This window comes from Podarcis liolepis (genome assembly GCF_965112155.1).
Source record: "Podarcis liolepis genome assembly, chromosome: 7".
Classification (NCBI taxonomy): domain Eukaryota; kingdom Metazoa; phylum Chordata; class Lepidosauria; order Squamata; family Lacertidae; genus Podarcis; species Podarcis liolepis.
Window position 1 is genome coordinate 57,856,185 of NC_139561.1, and position 15,149 is coordinate 57,871,333.

At 39.4% G+C, this 15,149-nt stretch overlaps 1 protein-coding gene across 3 annotated transcripts in view; it reads right to left on the reverse strand.

Annotated features, from left to right (window-relative positions):
- The window catches only part of NUP93 (nucleoporin 93), a 73,758-nt gene that overhangs the window by 23,968 nt on the left and 34,641 nt on the right, over positions 1-15,149 (reverse strand). For all 3 annotated transcript variants that reach the window (XM_083511460.1, XM_083511461.1, XM_083511462.1), the window contains 2 exons: positions 4,792-4,854; positions 385-513 (listed from right to left, as the gene is read on the reverse strand). In XM_083511460.1, coding sequence (XP_083367586.1) covers positions 385-513; positions 4,792-4,854 — 192 coding nt within the window. The remainder of the gene's footprint in view (positions 1-384; positions 514-4,791; positions 4,855-15,149) is intronic.

A 15,149-nucleotide genomic window follows, 5' to 3' on the forward strand; every position in this document is an offset into this window, starting at 1 on the left:
TAGGCAATTAACATGAGCAATTTGGAAAATGAACTTCAGGGTTCCACACATTTCTACAATGAAGAACACTTCTAGATGCAATTAGGAAGTGGAGAGTTCGAGGAGGATCAAAAACATTTTTTAAAAACTACAGGCACTGAAGACTGTGATTATGTGAAAGCACCAGGGGGGAGGGGGGGAGAGAGACGCAGGAGGTAGTAGTGAGCAAGCTTAGATTTCATTTTAAAAGCGAGTTCCTTGACATCATGACTGTGAAGATATGCTTGAGAGTGTACAGAAAGAGAATGAAATCTCAAAAGCCAGGGAGAATGAATGAATGACTGACTAAATAAATAAATAAATAAATAAATAAATAATGCAGCAGCAAGAGAGCCCAAGAGATACCTCATTCTCTTGAGTGAAGTCCAAGGCATCTTCTCCTGAAGCCAGCAGTGTGTGAAGGATCCTTTGTTTCACCTGTTCCCATTCGACCAGCATTGATTCTCGGTGATACTCCTCAGCCATAGCAAAGGTCTAGGAAAAGCAAGATTAGTGCAGAAAACACCAACCCAAGAGACCACCCTTCAGCAACCTGGTGCTTTCCAGATCCCATCAGCACCAGCTTCATGACTGTGCCCAGAGGGCACCAGGGTGGCAGAAGCTGCATCAGACCCACCCAGAACAGGACAAGTAACATACATGTCAAGAACCAAGTACTACTACATTTTTTTACTAAAACTGCCGCCCCCCCCCAAATCCTGGTGAAAATGATGCCTTACGACCAAGGGTCTACATACTCTACTCACTCATCCCCAATCTCTAAATCATTGCAACCAGAATTATGTAATTATTATTTTATTCAGCTTCCTAGAACTAGTTTCTAATTAATTTGAAATATTTGTTCTAAAAGTGGGGAAGCATTAAACTGGGAACTGAAAGGCTTCAGGGACAAAGAAACAGAAATGGAGCTGATGCATTGGCAAGTAAATATTCTTGGGAAAATTAAGGTTTAAATGTCTGCACTGAGAAAATTTGTTATTTATAGCAGAAAGAACTAGAACAAATATATAGTGCTGAAATTTGGAGCTTTCAATCAACATTTTATGTGAACATTTAGCTTTACAAAAGTTGACTTCTGAGGACTGAGTGTGATCAGAAAGAAGACTCTTTCTAAAGGTATGCACTGAATCAGAACAAAGTTTTGAAGAACCAGATTAAATTCTATCACTCTGTCATTCTCTCCATTCTGGTACTATCAAAAATGAAGTTGTTTCTAAATATATTTCATTTTGGGATAAATCAAATGCAAAACAATATGGCTACTCTTGGTTTAAGTGAAGAATATTTGATCGTTCCGAGTGAATCCAAATTTAATCAGACACAAAGACTTGCAGACACTACAAGCTACAGAATCACTTTGTGTCATCGTCTTGCACTCTCAAAATAGTTACCATAGATTTATTAAAATTATTTGTTATAATCTAAGCCATGTCTGTGTCCTGAGCATCTTGTTAAGAACTACATTCTTGATGACTTGAAGTTTTAGTTGTGAATCAGTGTCCACATATACCACATACACCAGTTCACGTTGAATTATTTGCAGGCTCCAAACAGTTAGTGATTTACCAGATGTCTTGAAACTAAATATTTTGATTGCTTGCATTGCTTTTGTTCATTGTGTTACAGTAAACTATGACACTGTCAACTGCAATACAACATTAAATATGTCTTTCTAAACAGGCAGCCATGTTTGACAAATAAGTTTTGTCTGTATGCCCATATATAACTGAAGCACCATGTCCTCCTCCCTATTTTATTATTGCTACACTTTCATTGCAGGCTGCAGCTGTTTTCCCAGGAACCAAGTTGGGCATTCTTTATGTCTATAATAGGATAGTAGCTTGTAAAAAGGCTGATTCATACTGGCCACAAATTTATAAGGGCTGGTCAGCTGGACATTACTGTCCCTCCATTTTAAAAGAGCAAAACTCCATTCTAAGGCAGTCAGACCTGCATTTATGTGGCATTGCCTTTGTTTAATTTTGCCTCACTCACCAGGAGTGTGTCTATGTGTGGGGGTTGCATATCAACCTGACCTTATGCCACATGGGCTCTCTAGTGTTATCACTCTTCTTAAGTGATAAGAAGTTTGCTTCCCAGCAGAAGTGTGGTCACCTGGTGCTTCTTCTCTACAAGTGTTCTCAAAAACACATAATATTTCCATTCACCTGTTACTCCGGAGACTGTCTGAATTGGTTTACATTCTCTCTAGAATGGGACATTACACCAAGATGAGCAAGATAGATGAGCTACCTTGGCTGGGACAAACAGGTGTATGTGTGTGCGTCCGTATCCCAGTACAAAAGTCAGCTTGTCCCCATGGTTTGGGTTTGTTTTGGGGTGTTTGGAGCACTGCATATCTGTAGTGGTGGTGATAGCTATGGAGAATCAGGCTTTGCTAAAAAGATTAAAATGCAGAATGGGTTTTGAGTATGTGTTTTACTCCCATACAAATGCAAAAACAGGAGGTCAAAGAACACATTTTTTGCTGTTCAGCTGACTTCTGATTTGTCTTAAAACAGAAATTACAGGAAGACAACACAGGGGTTTATTTTGCTGTCAAATTAATGCCCTGAATATAGCGCTTAACTATAAGAGTGGAGCCAGTAATATTTTAAGACACCACCTCAACTAATATTTAAGACACATCTTTTCCTACAGGCATCTGGGGAAGATTTGAAAACCACTTCTTCAAGTGGTTTTGTTCTGCTGTTCTGTGGCTGTTTTATGATGTTTATTGGTTTTATGTAATGCCATATTTTATTTATTTGTTTTTTAATTCATACTGACTTTGGCTGTATACTTCCCTTGGAACCTTCAGATTGAAGGGCGAGTTATAAATGGAATAAATAGATTAATAAATCTCTTATGGTCTGACGATACTTTATCATTTATTCATGGTTACAAACAATTACAAGGAAAGCTACAATTTCCAAGTGGTAGAACAGGAGCCCCCAGTTGGCCAAGAGAGCCTTGCTAAATTCCTGGCACTGTGATCTGCTTAGCATGCTGAGCAGGTAGAAGACCAAATGCCAGCATTAGCTGGGGCCTGATCTATTTTGGCTAATTACTACTAATGCTGGCAAAGTCAGTTATGCAACTGATTTCATTTCATTTTTCGACAACAGAAACATACAGCTTTTCCTTTCACCTGCACCCTGCCCTTTCAGTGGATGATGCTCAGTGCTGGATGTCGGCCAACATTTTGTAGATAAAGTTCAGAGTGTGGCGTTGGAGGCAAAATGCAGCTGAGAATTCTCAGCTTTCTTTTTATTTAAAGCTTCCAGTTCTTGGGACTGAAAAGTTACGCTTGGGAGTGTGCACACAATGCTGGCTGAAATGTCTGAAGTTTGTGGGGCTCTACAATCCTCACTATTTTCTCACTTCTTCAGGCGCAATTCAAGATCCTGATGCTCATTTCTAAAGCCCTGAATAAACTGGTGCCCACATACTTGAAAAAAGAGCACCTCTTTCTATATGTGCCAGTTTGGGCCTTACAAACAGGAGGGGAGGCTCTTGTGGTCTTACCCATCATGAGGTGATTCAAAACAGGGACTTTTCTGTGGTGTCACCCCATTTACAGAAACAGCTCCCTCCTCCAATTTGGAGAAGAATCAATCAGTCTCACCTAACCACCCAGATGTTTCAGTAATACTGATGTTTTGGTTGAACCATCGTTACTGTTTTTCTCATACTGTACTGATATGGGAGTTGTTAACATTAGGTTAGTAGTTACCATTTTTATGTAAAACATTTTTATTGTTTTATTATTGCATTATGAACTGTCCTGTGATACTAAATGGATGAAGGTAGTCAACAAATGAATTAAATAACAAAAAACAAAAAAATATGTAGAGCAGTAGGGAAATGTATTAAAGTAGACACATGCAATAATTACACACAAATGAGAGAAGTTAGACAAATAAGCTTGATTAGTATTAGTACCAGTCAAAGTTTTCTTAATATAGGCTTTGGTTTGCCTATGTGCCAAATTGATGCCAATGGCACCAGACTTAGGGTAGGGTGGATACTGTACATTACAAAAGCATGCAGTTGGCCGGTCCCGGAAATAAATTGAGAAAAACCAATGCTTTCACATCTTCAAGAAAAACATAGCATTAAAAATAATAATCAGAGGCCATTACACATAAACTTGAACTTAATCACAGTGATTTCAAATCTTCATTTTGTGGTTTCTCAGTATTATTATTACAGAGGATTTCAGAGGCAAACCAGTAAAATAAGCAAGCGCCTAACTCATGTTCACAGAGTACTAATGTATAACTCTCAGCTGAATGCATGTAATCTTAGCCCTACTCATGTAGCCAAACAAGGAATACTGTATACCATGGATGAGATTGGGAGACTGTGGCATTAGGGCCAGACACAAACTTCCACTGACTCTTCTGTACAGAGCCTATCCATATGGCACAAGAGCCAATCAACTCAGGAGCAGCAATCCCACTCCTCCACTCACTTTGGGTTTATTACAGAAAAGTATTTGTCTATACAGTTTATTCAATTCCAAGGTGTGAAGTCATTACTCTGAAAGGGTTTTAAAACTAGGCATGGGAGAGAGCTCTTGCACTTGTAGAGGAACCACACTAGCTACTCATGCTATGAAGAAGAGTATAACCACAAATCTGTCATGTTGCAATGCCAATTAGAATGCAGAATTCTCTGAGATTCAGCCTCTCCACTGAAGAGGTGTTTCAATTTTAGGACTTTTTCATATGCCCTTCTCCAACTTACCCGTTTCCTGGACTCTTCAATGGCAGACAGCAAAGCATTATCTTTTTCATTTTTTAGGAATCCCTGTTGAAAGAAAAAGTGCAGATTCAGAAATTGGCTTGACATTTAAATTCAGACACATTTGGTACTACACCAACCTTTACCTGGTGCCCTCCAGAGGTTTTGGTCTATAATTCCCACCAGCCCCAGCCAGCATGCACTCCAGGAGTGATGGAAGGCTGCCTTACATACACAGCTGGCTTAAGTTTAGTTTTAAGCATAGGTCAACATTCTCTGCAAATTGCTACAACAGCAAGATTATTCAACTTGAGAGGGGAAAGAGGAAGATGCTCATGAAGCTCCATGTTAAAATGAAAGAGGTTGAAGACTTCCCTTTCAATATATATCTGCATTAACTCTTTACAAAGTGCCCTGCTTCTGTTCTCTCTCGGCTCCGCACTGCAGCACCTGCTGCCTCTCTTCCGGTTTGTGAGAACCAGAATGAAAGCTCTGGATGCCAGTGAAGATACATTAAGCTTGCCTGATCACAAGGAAGAGTTAAAAAGTGATGGTCTGGTTCCACAAGCTGCAGGCCAGTCCCTGAAAACATACAAATAACTCCAAAAAGGGCAAGTTGACTGAACGGCAGAAGCCAGAAATAATTGCTTATCCTTTCACTTATCCAGCTAAAGCATGAATCATAGAATCATAGAATCATAGAGTTGGAATAGACCACAAGGGCCATCGAGTCCAACCCCCTGCCAAGCAGGAAACACCATCAGAGCACTCCTGACATATGGTTGTCAAGCCTCTGCTTGAAGACCTCCAAAGAAGGAGACTCCACCACACTCCTTGGCAGCAAATTCCACTGTCGAACAGCTCTTACTGTCAGGAAGTTCTTCCTAATGTTTAGGTGGAATCTTCTTTCTATGAGAATAGCTGAACTCCAAAGCTATTCTATTTTTGTTTGTATCATTTATCTATCACATTATTTGGGAAGAGTTTAGCATAGCCCAAGCCCTCAGCCAATTCTCTGGGCAAGGCTTAACAACCTGTCATTGATTTAACACACTCTGCTTTCCACTTTATTTATTCACAGGGGAACATACCCAAGCAGGCAGCCAGCCAGACCAACCATCAATCCAGAACAGCAAAAACAGCTACTCTTTTATTTGCTGTGTCCATCTATTTTGCCTTTTAAACCCTGGCTTTATACCCAGTCACATTCCCATCAAACATGAACAGACAACTTGGGGAAATGAGGCACCATCATAGGAATAGGTAAAAGGCAGAACAAGAGGGGGTCAAGGAAGCAAACAGCAATTCCAAATAACAGAAACTGCAATAGGAAAAATGACGAAGATTTAAATGGAGCCTCAAATTTGGATTTATGTAATTTGCTTTTTAAAACATTTACCAACAAGCTTAACGAAGTTCAATAAGTAGCTTATACATCAGGTCTGTGGCTCTCAGGAAGACACTGGGATCGAACTTCCAGCAGGGCCAATGGTTAGTTAGGGATTATGGGAGTTAAGAGTCCAACAGCATTTGGAAGGCCAAAGATTCCCCATGCTCCCATAAATTAACATAGTGGGTTTCAACCTCTGTCCAGAGAATTCCAGCTTCTTGGAGATTCCTCAATTAGAAAAATCAGCAGCACAGTAATGGCAGAGTGCTCCTGAAAGACAGCTTGCCCATTGCAACTGATCTTCCCCAGGAATGTGAAGCTTCTGGAAAGCGTCGGGTTGTAATTCAGTTTCTATGAGTGAACCAGGATGCATTTGTCCTAGGGATACCTGCAGTTAGGTTAAAAGCTATCTTCCACCCTTGACACTGGGTGGCCTGGCCCTCACCAACCAGGATCACACCCTAAAGTCCAACAAGTGCAAAGCATTCAGACATGCAACCTTCCCCCCTTAAATCTCTCCAATATTCATTATACAGCTTGCTGTTTTAAATGACTGTCCCTACCATTTAGCAACCGGCTTCATGAATTTCCAACTGCTTAAATTCAAAGCCTTTTGTATTCTCTAACTCCACACATGTAGACTGTGGCACTGAATGTAGTCTTTGATTTGACACCTATTACAGACTTCCAAGTAGATCAGCATTTTCAAAAGCCAATTTCTAGCCTGCACAGTTGCTCATGTATTCTAGAAAAGACCCAAGGAATGCCTACAACAGCTCTCATGCTAAAGGGCAAATGCTCTCTTCCTTGCACAAGTACATCCCACATCAGCTTTGGCCATTTTCTCCTTTTCATGTTATTCTCACAATTTAGGTGCAAATAACAATTGGGGAAAAGATTAGGCTCCAATTTGCTTGGATTTTGAAAAAGAGAAGCTGCAAAAAGTGCATGCATGAACACTTCACATCTGAATGGTGTCACATTCCAACTGAAAATGATTTGCGTGAAGTGATCCTGAAATAAAGTATTAAAGTGGGAGCGGGAAGAAATTGGCACATCACACAGAATGTGTGTTTGATTAATTAAGACTATTACATGGAATATGCAAGAGAGAAGATTAAAAACAAAATCAGAATGGTCAAGACCAGTTAAGAAACAGGCAGAGTTCAGTCCTTCCTATTTAATAAATTAAAACAAAGGTAGTTAGATACTTTATACAACTTTGATACAAAGTAAACAAGCAGGACTACTGAAAAGCCAAGGTGACAATTATAGATCACTTGGCTGTGGCATAAACAGTTTGTGACTACTTGGCTGCAGTTTTTAATTATGCCCAGTTTATCACTTTCTGGTTCCTTCCAGTGGCTAAGATTAGGAGAAAGGGGCAGAATGCATGGGCAGAACACATGCTTTGCATACAAAAGGTCCCAGGTTCAATCCTAGTCATCTTCAGGAATGACTAGGAGAGATCCTTTAATGAAACTATGGTTTTCACTCCTTCTGACGTCACTTTTGCACACTTAGATGCATGTGTTTGAACAAGAACAAACGTAGTTTGAAAAGCTGCTTTTAAAAAGAGCACACATAAAGACAGGGTACCACCATAGGAGTGAGAGGCAGGGAAGATTGGTTTTTTCCATCGGAAATGCTTTAGGAGCCCATCTAACATATACTACCTGCAAACAGGCCATGCCAGTCACTTAGGCGATGCTTGCAAAATAAGGATGCTACTGCTAGACGGCACAGTTCCTGCCAGCAGATGATGAACAGGGACAGTCCTTGTTAGTGAAGGTCAAGGAGCCAGAGCACAAACAGCTCCAATTTTGTTTAGCTCCAATTTTGTTCTCCTTTTTTTGGCTCCATCAGAACTTCATGGAACATTACTGAAAATGTAGATAAATTGATGTCTCTTCTATGCCAGGGAGAAATTGGGGGAAATATGTCTTTCTGGGGAATATTTAGTATCAGAGCTGTAGCATTTGAAATGTAAACAATACAATATGATAGGCAACCATATTCCAAATAAAAAATTGGAATCAATAATCAAGACACTTACATTGAAGAGAAGGCACCTGCAGGGTATGCCAACTTAGCTTCAGGGCTGTTCTCGTTACATATGCAAAATCATAATTGGATTACAAACTCTGACATCATTCTGGTTCTTAAAGCATTCAGGTTAATTTGGCAATGGTGGGAAGAGACAATTCTGTATGAGGATTCTTTACAAGGAAAGTAGAACATGCTGATCATAGAGCAGAAAAGATGGTGAGCAGGAAGTTGTGGACAGGGTGTTAAACCAAGCAAAAAACCAAGAGACAGCCCATCTGCACCAACAACACAGTTGTTTGGTATGGCATTATTTTCAGGGCCACTAAAAGAAGTACAGTGGTGCCCCGCAAGACGAATGCCTCGCAAGACGGAAAACTCACTAGACGAAAGAGTTTTCCGTTTTGGAGGTGCTTCGCAAAACGAATCTCCTATGGGCTTGCTTCGCAAGACGAAAATGTCTTGCGAGTTCCTGCAGGTTCCCCCCCCCTTTTTCTAAGCCGCTAATCCGCTTATCAGCTGATCCGATAAGCCGCTAAAAGCCGCTAATAGCGCTAATCCGCTAATCCGTCAATGGGCTTGCTTCGCAAGACGAAAAAACCGCTAGATGAAGAGAATCACAGAACGGATTCTTTTCGTCTTGCGAGGCACCACCGTAGAAGACAACTCAGAGGCAGGCCCAAGATTGTTTGCAGCATTGCAAGGGATCCTAGGCTGCAATTTGTGAATCATGCAGGGCAAAACGACTAGGACCAGCCCTACCAAGTACATATCACCGAAGACCTTCTTCCAGAGTTTTCTTAAGGTAACAAAACTGTGAAGGGTTAGATGTTGAGCTTGTTCAGATATAACACCAAATTATGATTTGAGACTACAATAAACTGTGAAGGAGTCTTGGGTTTCTGAAACACGACCCCAATGTAGTAATCCATCTCCTAGTTTGAGGGAACCCACTTGCTGTTTGGTCTAAACTAGCAAATTGTGATTTGGTTATGGATTGCAACCCTGGTTTGCAGGGCAAATGTAAATATTAGGTTTGTTGGGTTAGGGTGAACTATCATTTGCCACAAACTAGGAGTAGAGAGAGGGAACTATGAGCAATATATTTATCACAATATTCAAACCAGATTAAGAGACATTGAAAAACAAAACATTGAGTCAGCTGTAAAAAAAAAATTGGTCCCCCAAGTTCTATGGTTTAAATACAACAGATAACAGGGGCACTTATATTTCAAAATTAATAATTCTATTCCAACACAGGGCCTTCATGTTAGCCCGACTGAACGTTTTCCCCTCAGCTTTTGTCAAGGACAGATATTTAAACATCCCCATAAAAAATAGACATTGAATGTACCAGACACTGTAGAACATATTATTTAATACTGTCCATTCTACAACCAGTTACACAAATGTGTGCTATCCCCGTTTTTGGGTAGTCTAACATCACTGCACAATGAAAATATCAGATTCTATCTGTCTGACTCAGAAGTAACTGCAAGCGTAGCTGAGTTTTTGTCAATAGTATCTCTTAAGAGTAGTGAATGGTACTATTTAGCGGGAAGAAACTCCAACGAAAACCCTCGTTATTACATATTTTACATGACTGTTTTTGTATATATTTAAACATTTTATATATGGATGTTTTATGATGGCCTGTATTTATAGTGCTGAATAAAGGCTTAGTGAAGTAGAGAAGGAACTACAGCATAGAGGGTGGGAGGAAAAGGCAGGGAGCATGGCCTCAACTTCCCTGAAGGCTTGCTCTTATCACACCAAACCATGGTTTGGCATTACACCTGAACCAGCTCACTATGACTTATTGCACTGCACTGCAGACTGGTGAGCATCTAGAATACCCTTAAGTAAAAAAGCAAATGCAGCAGCTCTCTCTAACTTGACAACAAAATGATATACCACATGTGGTATCAAGCTTCGTAAATGTGTTTTAGCAACTATATATAAAAGTGTGATCGTTTCTTTTGTTTGAAACTAAATGATGTGCAAATTAGAAAGGGAATTTTAAACCAAGTTTAGAACAAGGCTGACAGGTGAGGAGGTCTTTGAATTTTGTACACCCCAGTAAAACTCCAACATTTGCATAGAGAAGGAATCACAGTCCTCACACAAGGCTTCAAATAGCTGCATTGCTGCAGACAATGGACGCAACCCATCAAACACGACTGCTGGGTGGGTCATCTCCATTCATTTCAGGAAAGCTCAGACTGAGATACATACAGCCCACAATGAAATTAAAGCTGCGGCCATGAAGGATGGATCAGACCCAACACGGGGATGTTTAAAAGAGAAGTTCAGTTACAACTGGAAATCTGACAAGGGCTCCGCATTTAATATTTGGGTGCCAGCTGAGGGTTTGGATATCCAAAGCAAACTGAGCTAACCACCCTGAATAAGTTTGGTATATGAGACAATGCCATTTGGAATGGCAATTTTGCCAGTAAGTATGCAGAAAGCATGCAAACATGAAGAAGAAGAAGAAGAAGAAGAAGAAGAAGAAGAAGAAGAAGAAGAGGGAGGCGGAACTAATCTTACTGTCATTGACCTCCATTTTTATGAGGGTGCTTCAGACAACAGCAGCAGCAATGGTGCCGGCAGCCATTTTAACCTTCAAATTCTGAAATAACTTCATCAGTTTGTTTGTTTTTTAAATTGAAATTTCTAACTCCAAGCATTGGGACGGGTACCATTAGTCGATCATGATTTAATCTAATTCTGCTTGTAATTTATTTCTGTTGAAATGTATATTAACGCTGACATTTCATACTTGGCACCAGACATTTGTTAAGCTTTAAAAATGCATGCAATATGAATGGGGCATATGAGTGCATGGCAAGGTTCAGTTCTGAGCTGTCTCTAGGAGTCAATTCCACCTCCACCAGGCAGTAAATCTACTTTGAGTTAATAATCTGTTAAAGAGAGTAATTATAAATCCATGTAATACTACTTCAAAGTTTGAGCTGCATAAATATGTAGAAAAAAAATAAAAATAAAATTAGTGCATTTGTTTTTTCTTTCACCTAATATTTCACTATCAGCAGAGGGTCCATACTGCTCCAAGGCTCCAACAATATTCTTCTCAGTTCTTGATGACCATTATTTTTGACAAAATAATTTAGTTCATAGCTGAGAATTTGCAGAAGGGACAGGAAAAGACCTCTCTTACTACATATTGGAAGCTTATCATCATTTGAAGGTCTGTGTCCCAGTTGATAGCCTGGACCTAAATTTGGGGTCAATGAATATTTGTTTACTATCAAACAAAGAAATTAAACCCTGTCTTATTTGGTTTCATTACTACCAAGTTATGTCACAGATTTCCGGACAGTAATTCTGTCACAGTTGTTGTGTTTTTTGGGCCAGAGATTATTATAACGAATAATGGTGATGACAGAAAAATTAAACTAATTTTAACATTAAAAGTATACATTCTGCTTTCAGCCTTCCTCTGGGCTCAGCAATATACAGACTTCACAAAGTCCGTTCTGTAAGTAGTTCTGCAAGCTCTTGTAACTCCACATTCTATGTGCTGGCTGAACTATACCTAGTGAAATGCTGGGACCAGTGCTTCAAATGCTATGACAAGCCATCTTGAGCATTGGCACGCCATTATACTTATAGCTGGATATATGCTACTGTGTATGGCACCCCGATAGAACACCTGTTCTAAACCACAAATTGACCATTTCCACTGATGTCCTGTCCCCTCGCATTAAGTTGCAGGAACTCATATGATGCTTCTAAGGAGCAAAGCATGGTTATTTGAAAGAAAGGTTAATCTTCTGAGGCATACAGAGAGAGTCCTTTTAAATGATAGTTTATTCTTAGAATAGAGAAATGCCGTAATAAGAAAAAGATAATTTCAAATATAGTTTTCCATTAAAGAGGCTCCCATATACACTTGCTCAAAACTGGATGCAAAGGTATAGAAAAGGGAAAAGGAGTCATTTCTGGTTCTAGAATGGAAACTGAAAAATGATGGTCATAACTGGCAGCAAGCAGAACTGAAAAGAATCATCTTCCTCAGAATGAGCAAGGGGAACGCCCTGAAATCAGGCTAGTTAACTAATTTTTCCTCGTGACGCCATTTTATTGCTTTTGCTGCCATTTTAGTACTGAAGTTACACGTATGCCTTTTATTTTTCAAGGAAGCAACATTAATGCTTTCTTTCTCAAACAACCTCAAAATAATCTAGATGTGTCTTTTCACCCTTCCTTCTTTTATGTAGCTGTGGTTTCTGCTATTGCACTGTCCTCAGGTACAAGGGGCAGAAAAGCACAATTCTGCTACTCCAGGACCCCGCCTTAGCTCTCAGCATTCAATGCATTCAAGCAGGGTTAGGAAATTATGAAAAATCAACGGAAAGAGGCTTTCTTTGGGAATGCAAGAGGTAGGGGAGTCTGTTTCCCAATATAAAGACAAAGAGAAGCTCCATGAGCCATAGGGACTTGGGCTACAATCCTATACTCGCTTACCTGGGAGTAAACCCCAACTGTACTCAACAGGGCTTACTTCTGAGTAGCCATGCATAAACTTGTTACCCAAGGAGAAGTTTATTTTTTGAAAAAAAAGAAAAAGTAACACACACATACGCCATCTATCTCCAGTGTCTACCTGGACACAACACTGCGCTTTTGCCATTGCAAAGAAGTCTGATTTTAACATTCATCATATTAGAAACACTTTAAAAGCCATCATAAATTAGCTGATAAAAACCCCACCATTGGTGTAGAATCATTGGCTTCAAATGAGTTATATCAATGAACAGCTTCCCTGGAATGCCATCCAAAAATCAAAACCAAAACCAATAGCCCCTCTAAAATATATAAGAAAACCACCCAGCAATTAACACTGTCACTGATCCTCTGTCCTACTGAGTTTCTTAGGCTGAAAAGGCAACTCCTCTGTCTTCACCATGTTACTCCTGTTCACATGATATCTCTCCTTTTTTTCAACAGTCAGCCCTCTGGCTCCCTGTCAGAAATGCTTCATCTGCAGCTTTTCAGAAGCATTTTCATAGCTGAATTTTTACCGACACATATATTCTTGTACTATTGCAAATGGAGCTATACGCTTCATAACAACTACATTAAAATGTAGTGCATGTGCTCAAACACATTTTTTTTAAAGCTTCTTTGCTGCCCACATTTCACACTCTTTGGTTCATTTTAGCTTTGTTTCTTTAAGCTTGAAAGCTTCCCCAGACCTAAAATACAACTGATTTTAACCACTTCATTTTTCTTGCCCTGAGACAATCCCATGTACCTGCTTATGATTCTTTTCCCTGGAAACACTAAAGATCTTGCAGTTTCTGTAAAAAAAGCCAAGAGAGATAAGCTTCCCCACTACCCCACCTTCCATCTACCAAGTGTTCAGCATCTGCACACACCAACGCCCACTTGCTGGGCAACGCCTGCTTCGAAAAAGCCTTCTCGGTATATTGCAAGCACTGAAATATGATAACCAAGTTAAATGGAGATGCAAAATGCAGAACCAGGAGATGGACACGCTCACTCACTGCGACACTTTTGAAAATGTCATTTAATAATTTTCTTTCTGAGCATTTGAAGGGTTGGAAGAACTTTGTCACAATCAAACTTTCAAAGCTACAACCTATTTTTCCCAGACTGGTATGATCAATGCGTATAAGATTACAACAAAGGGGCAGCAAGCATGAAAATACCATACTTGATATTAATACATTAGGGTGGGGTGGGGTGAGGCAATTTGGAAGAATCAACAGATCTGAGACTTCAGGCGTCTACTTTAAATAGTTAGCTCATACACTGCACCAAGACAGTCACCTATGAATCTTAAATTCAAATAAGACAAATTGCAACAATACCATTAGAAATTAATGAATCATTCGTTAAATAGATGATTAGACTGAGAAACAAATACTATTCCTCCTCTGACAGCGGGGGGGGGGGGAGAGAAGGAATCACTCTTGAGCAAAAAAAAAGTTTTAAATAGGTGGTGATACGGCTGGAATTAATTTGTTCATTTCTGTTAAAACATTTGGCCTTATAAAAATGGTACATAATTAAAAATGGATATAGTTCCTAAACACATTATACAAATTAAATGTGTATAGAAATTTGATGTTTGAAACATTATTTAACACAATCTACAAAACTTATTTAATAATAACCATGTATTTTATCAATTCCTGCTATAATAAGTGATTTATGTCCATTAATTATTGTAGGCTTGATGAAGAAACACTGCTTCTGCAATGAATTCCCCATTTTAAACTTTTTCACACTTATGACCATGAGACCAATGTGGTAAAGACACACAGAAGACAAAAGGTTTCCATTTTCCCTCATTCAACAGTATGCATATCCACACCCTCATTTTTTAAAATAAAAAATAAAATGCATACTCTCTTCTATAGAATGTATGTGATATGTTAAAAAGACATGAAAGCTAAACATTTTAATCACAAACACACAAGACAACTGCAACCCAAAAACACCCAGAGCATGGTTTTAAAAGAAGCAAGCTGGACCTAGGGATTCTAGATGGGGATTTAGGTGTCTCCCCCTCCCACCTCCCCATACGTTGATTTACAGAGCTCATATTTGAACTCTGGTTCCCACCCTCTTCAGACAAAGGAAAATAATTTGCTATAAGACAGTGCAAAACTGCAAGAATAACTGAGGCATCTCCCACTTAGGGACAGTGGCAAGCTCCATCTTTGCATGAACATCTCATTGTCTCTCCTCTCTCTCATTCTCGTTCATATATATATATATATATATATATATATATATATATATATATATATATGGGATTGCCAGGCTGTCTCTGTAGCAATGCTCCCTTTTAAACCAGGCTTAACACACAACTGTTTGGTCAAAGAATGTTGCCACACAGCAACATCTGTGTGCCAAGCTAGTTGTCGCA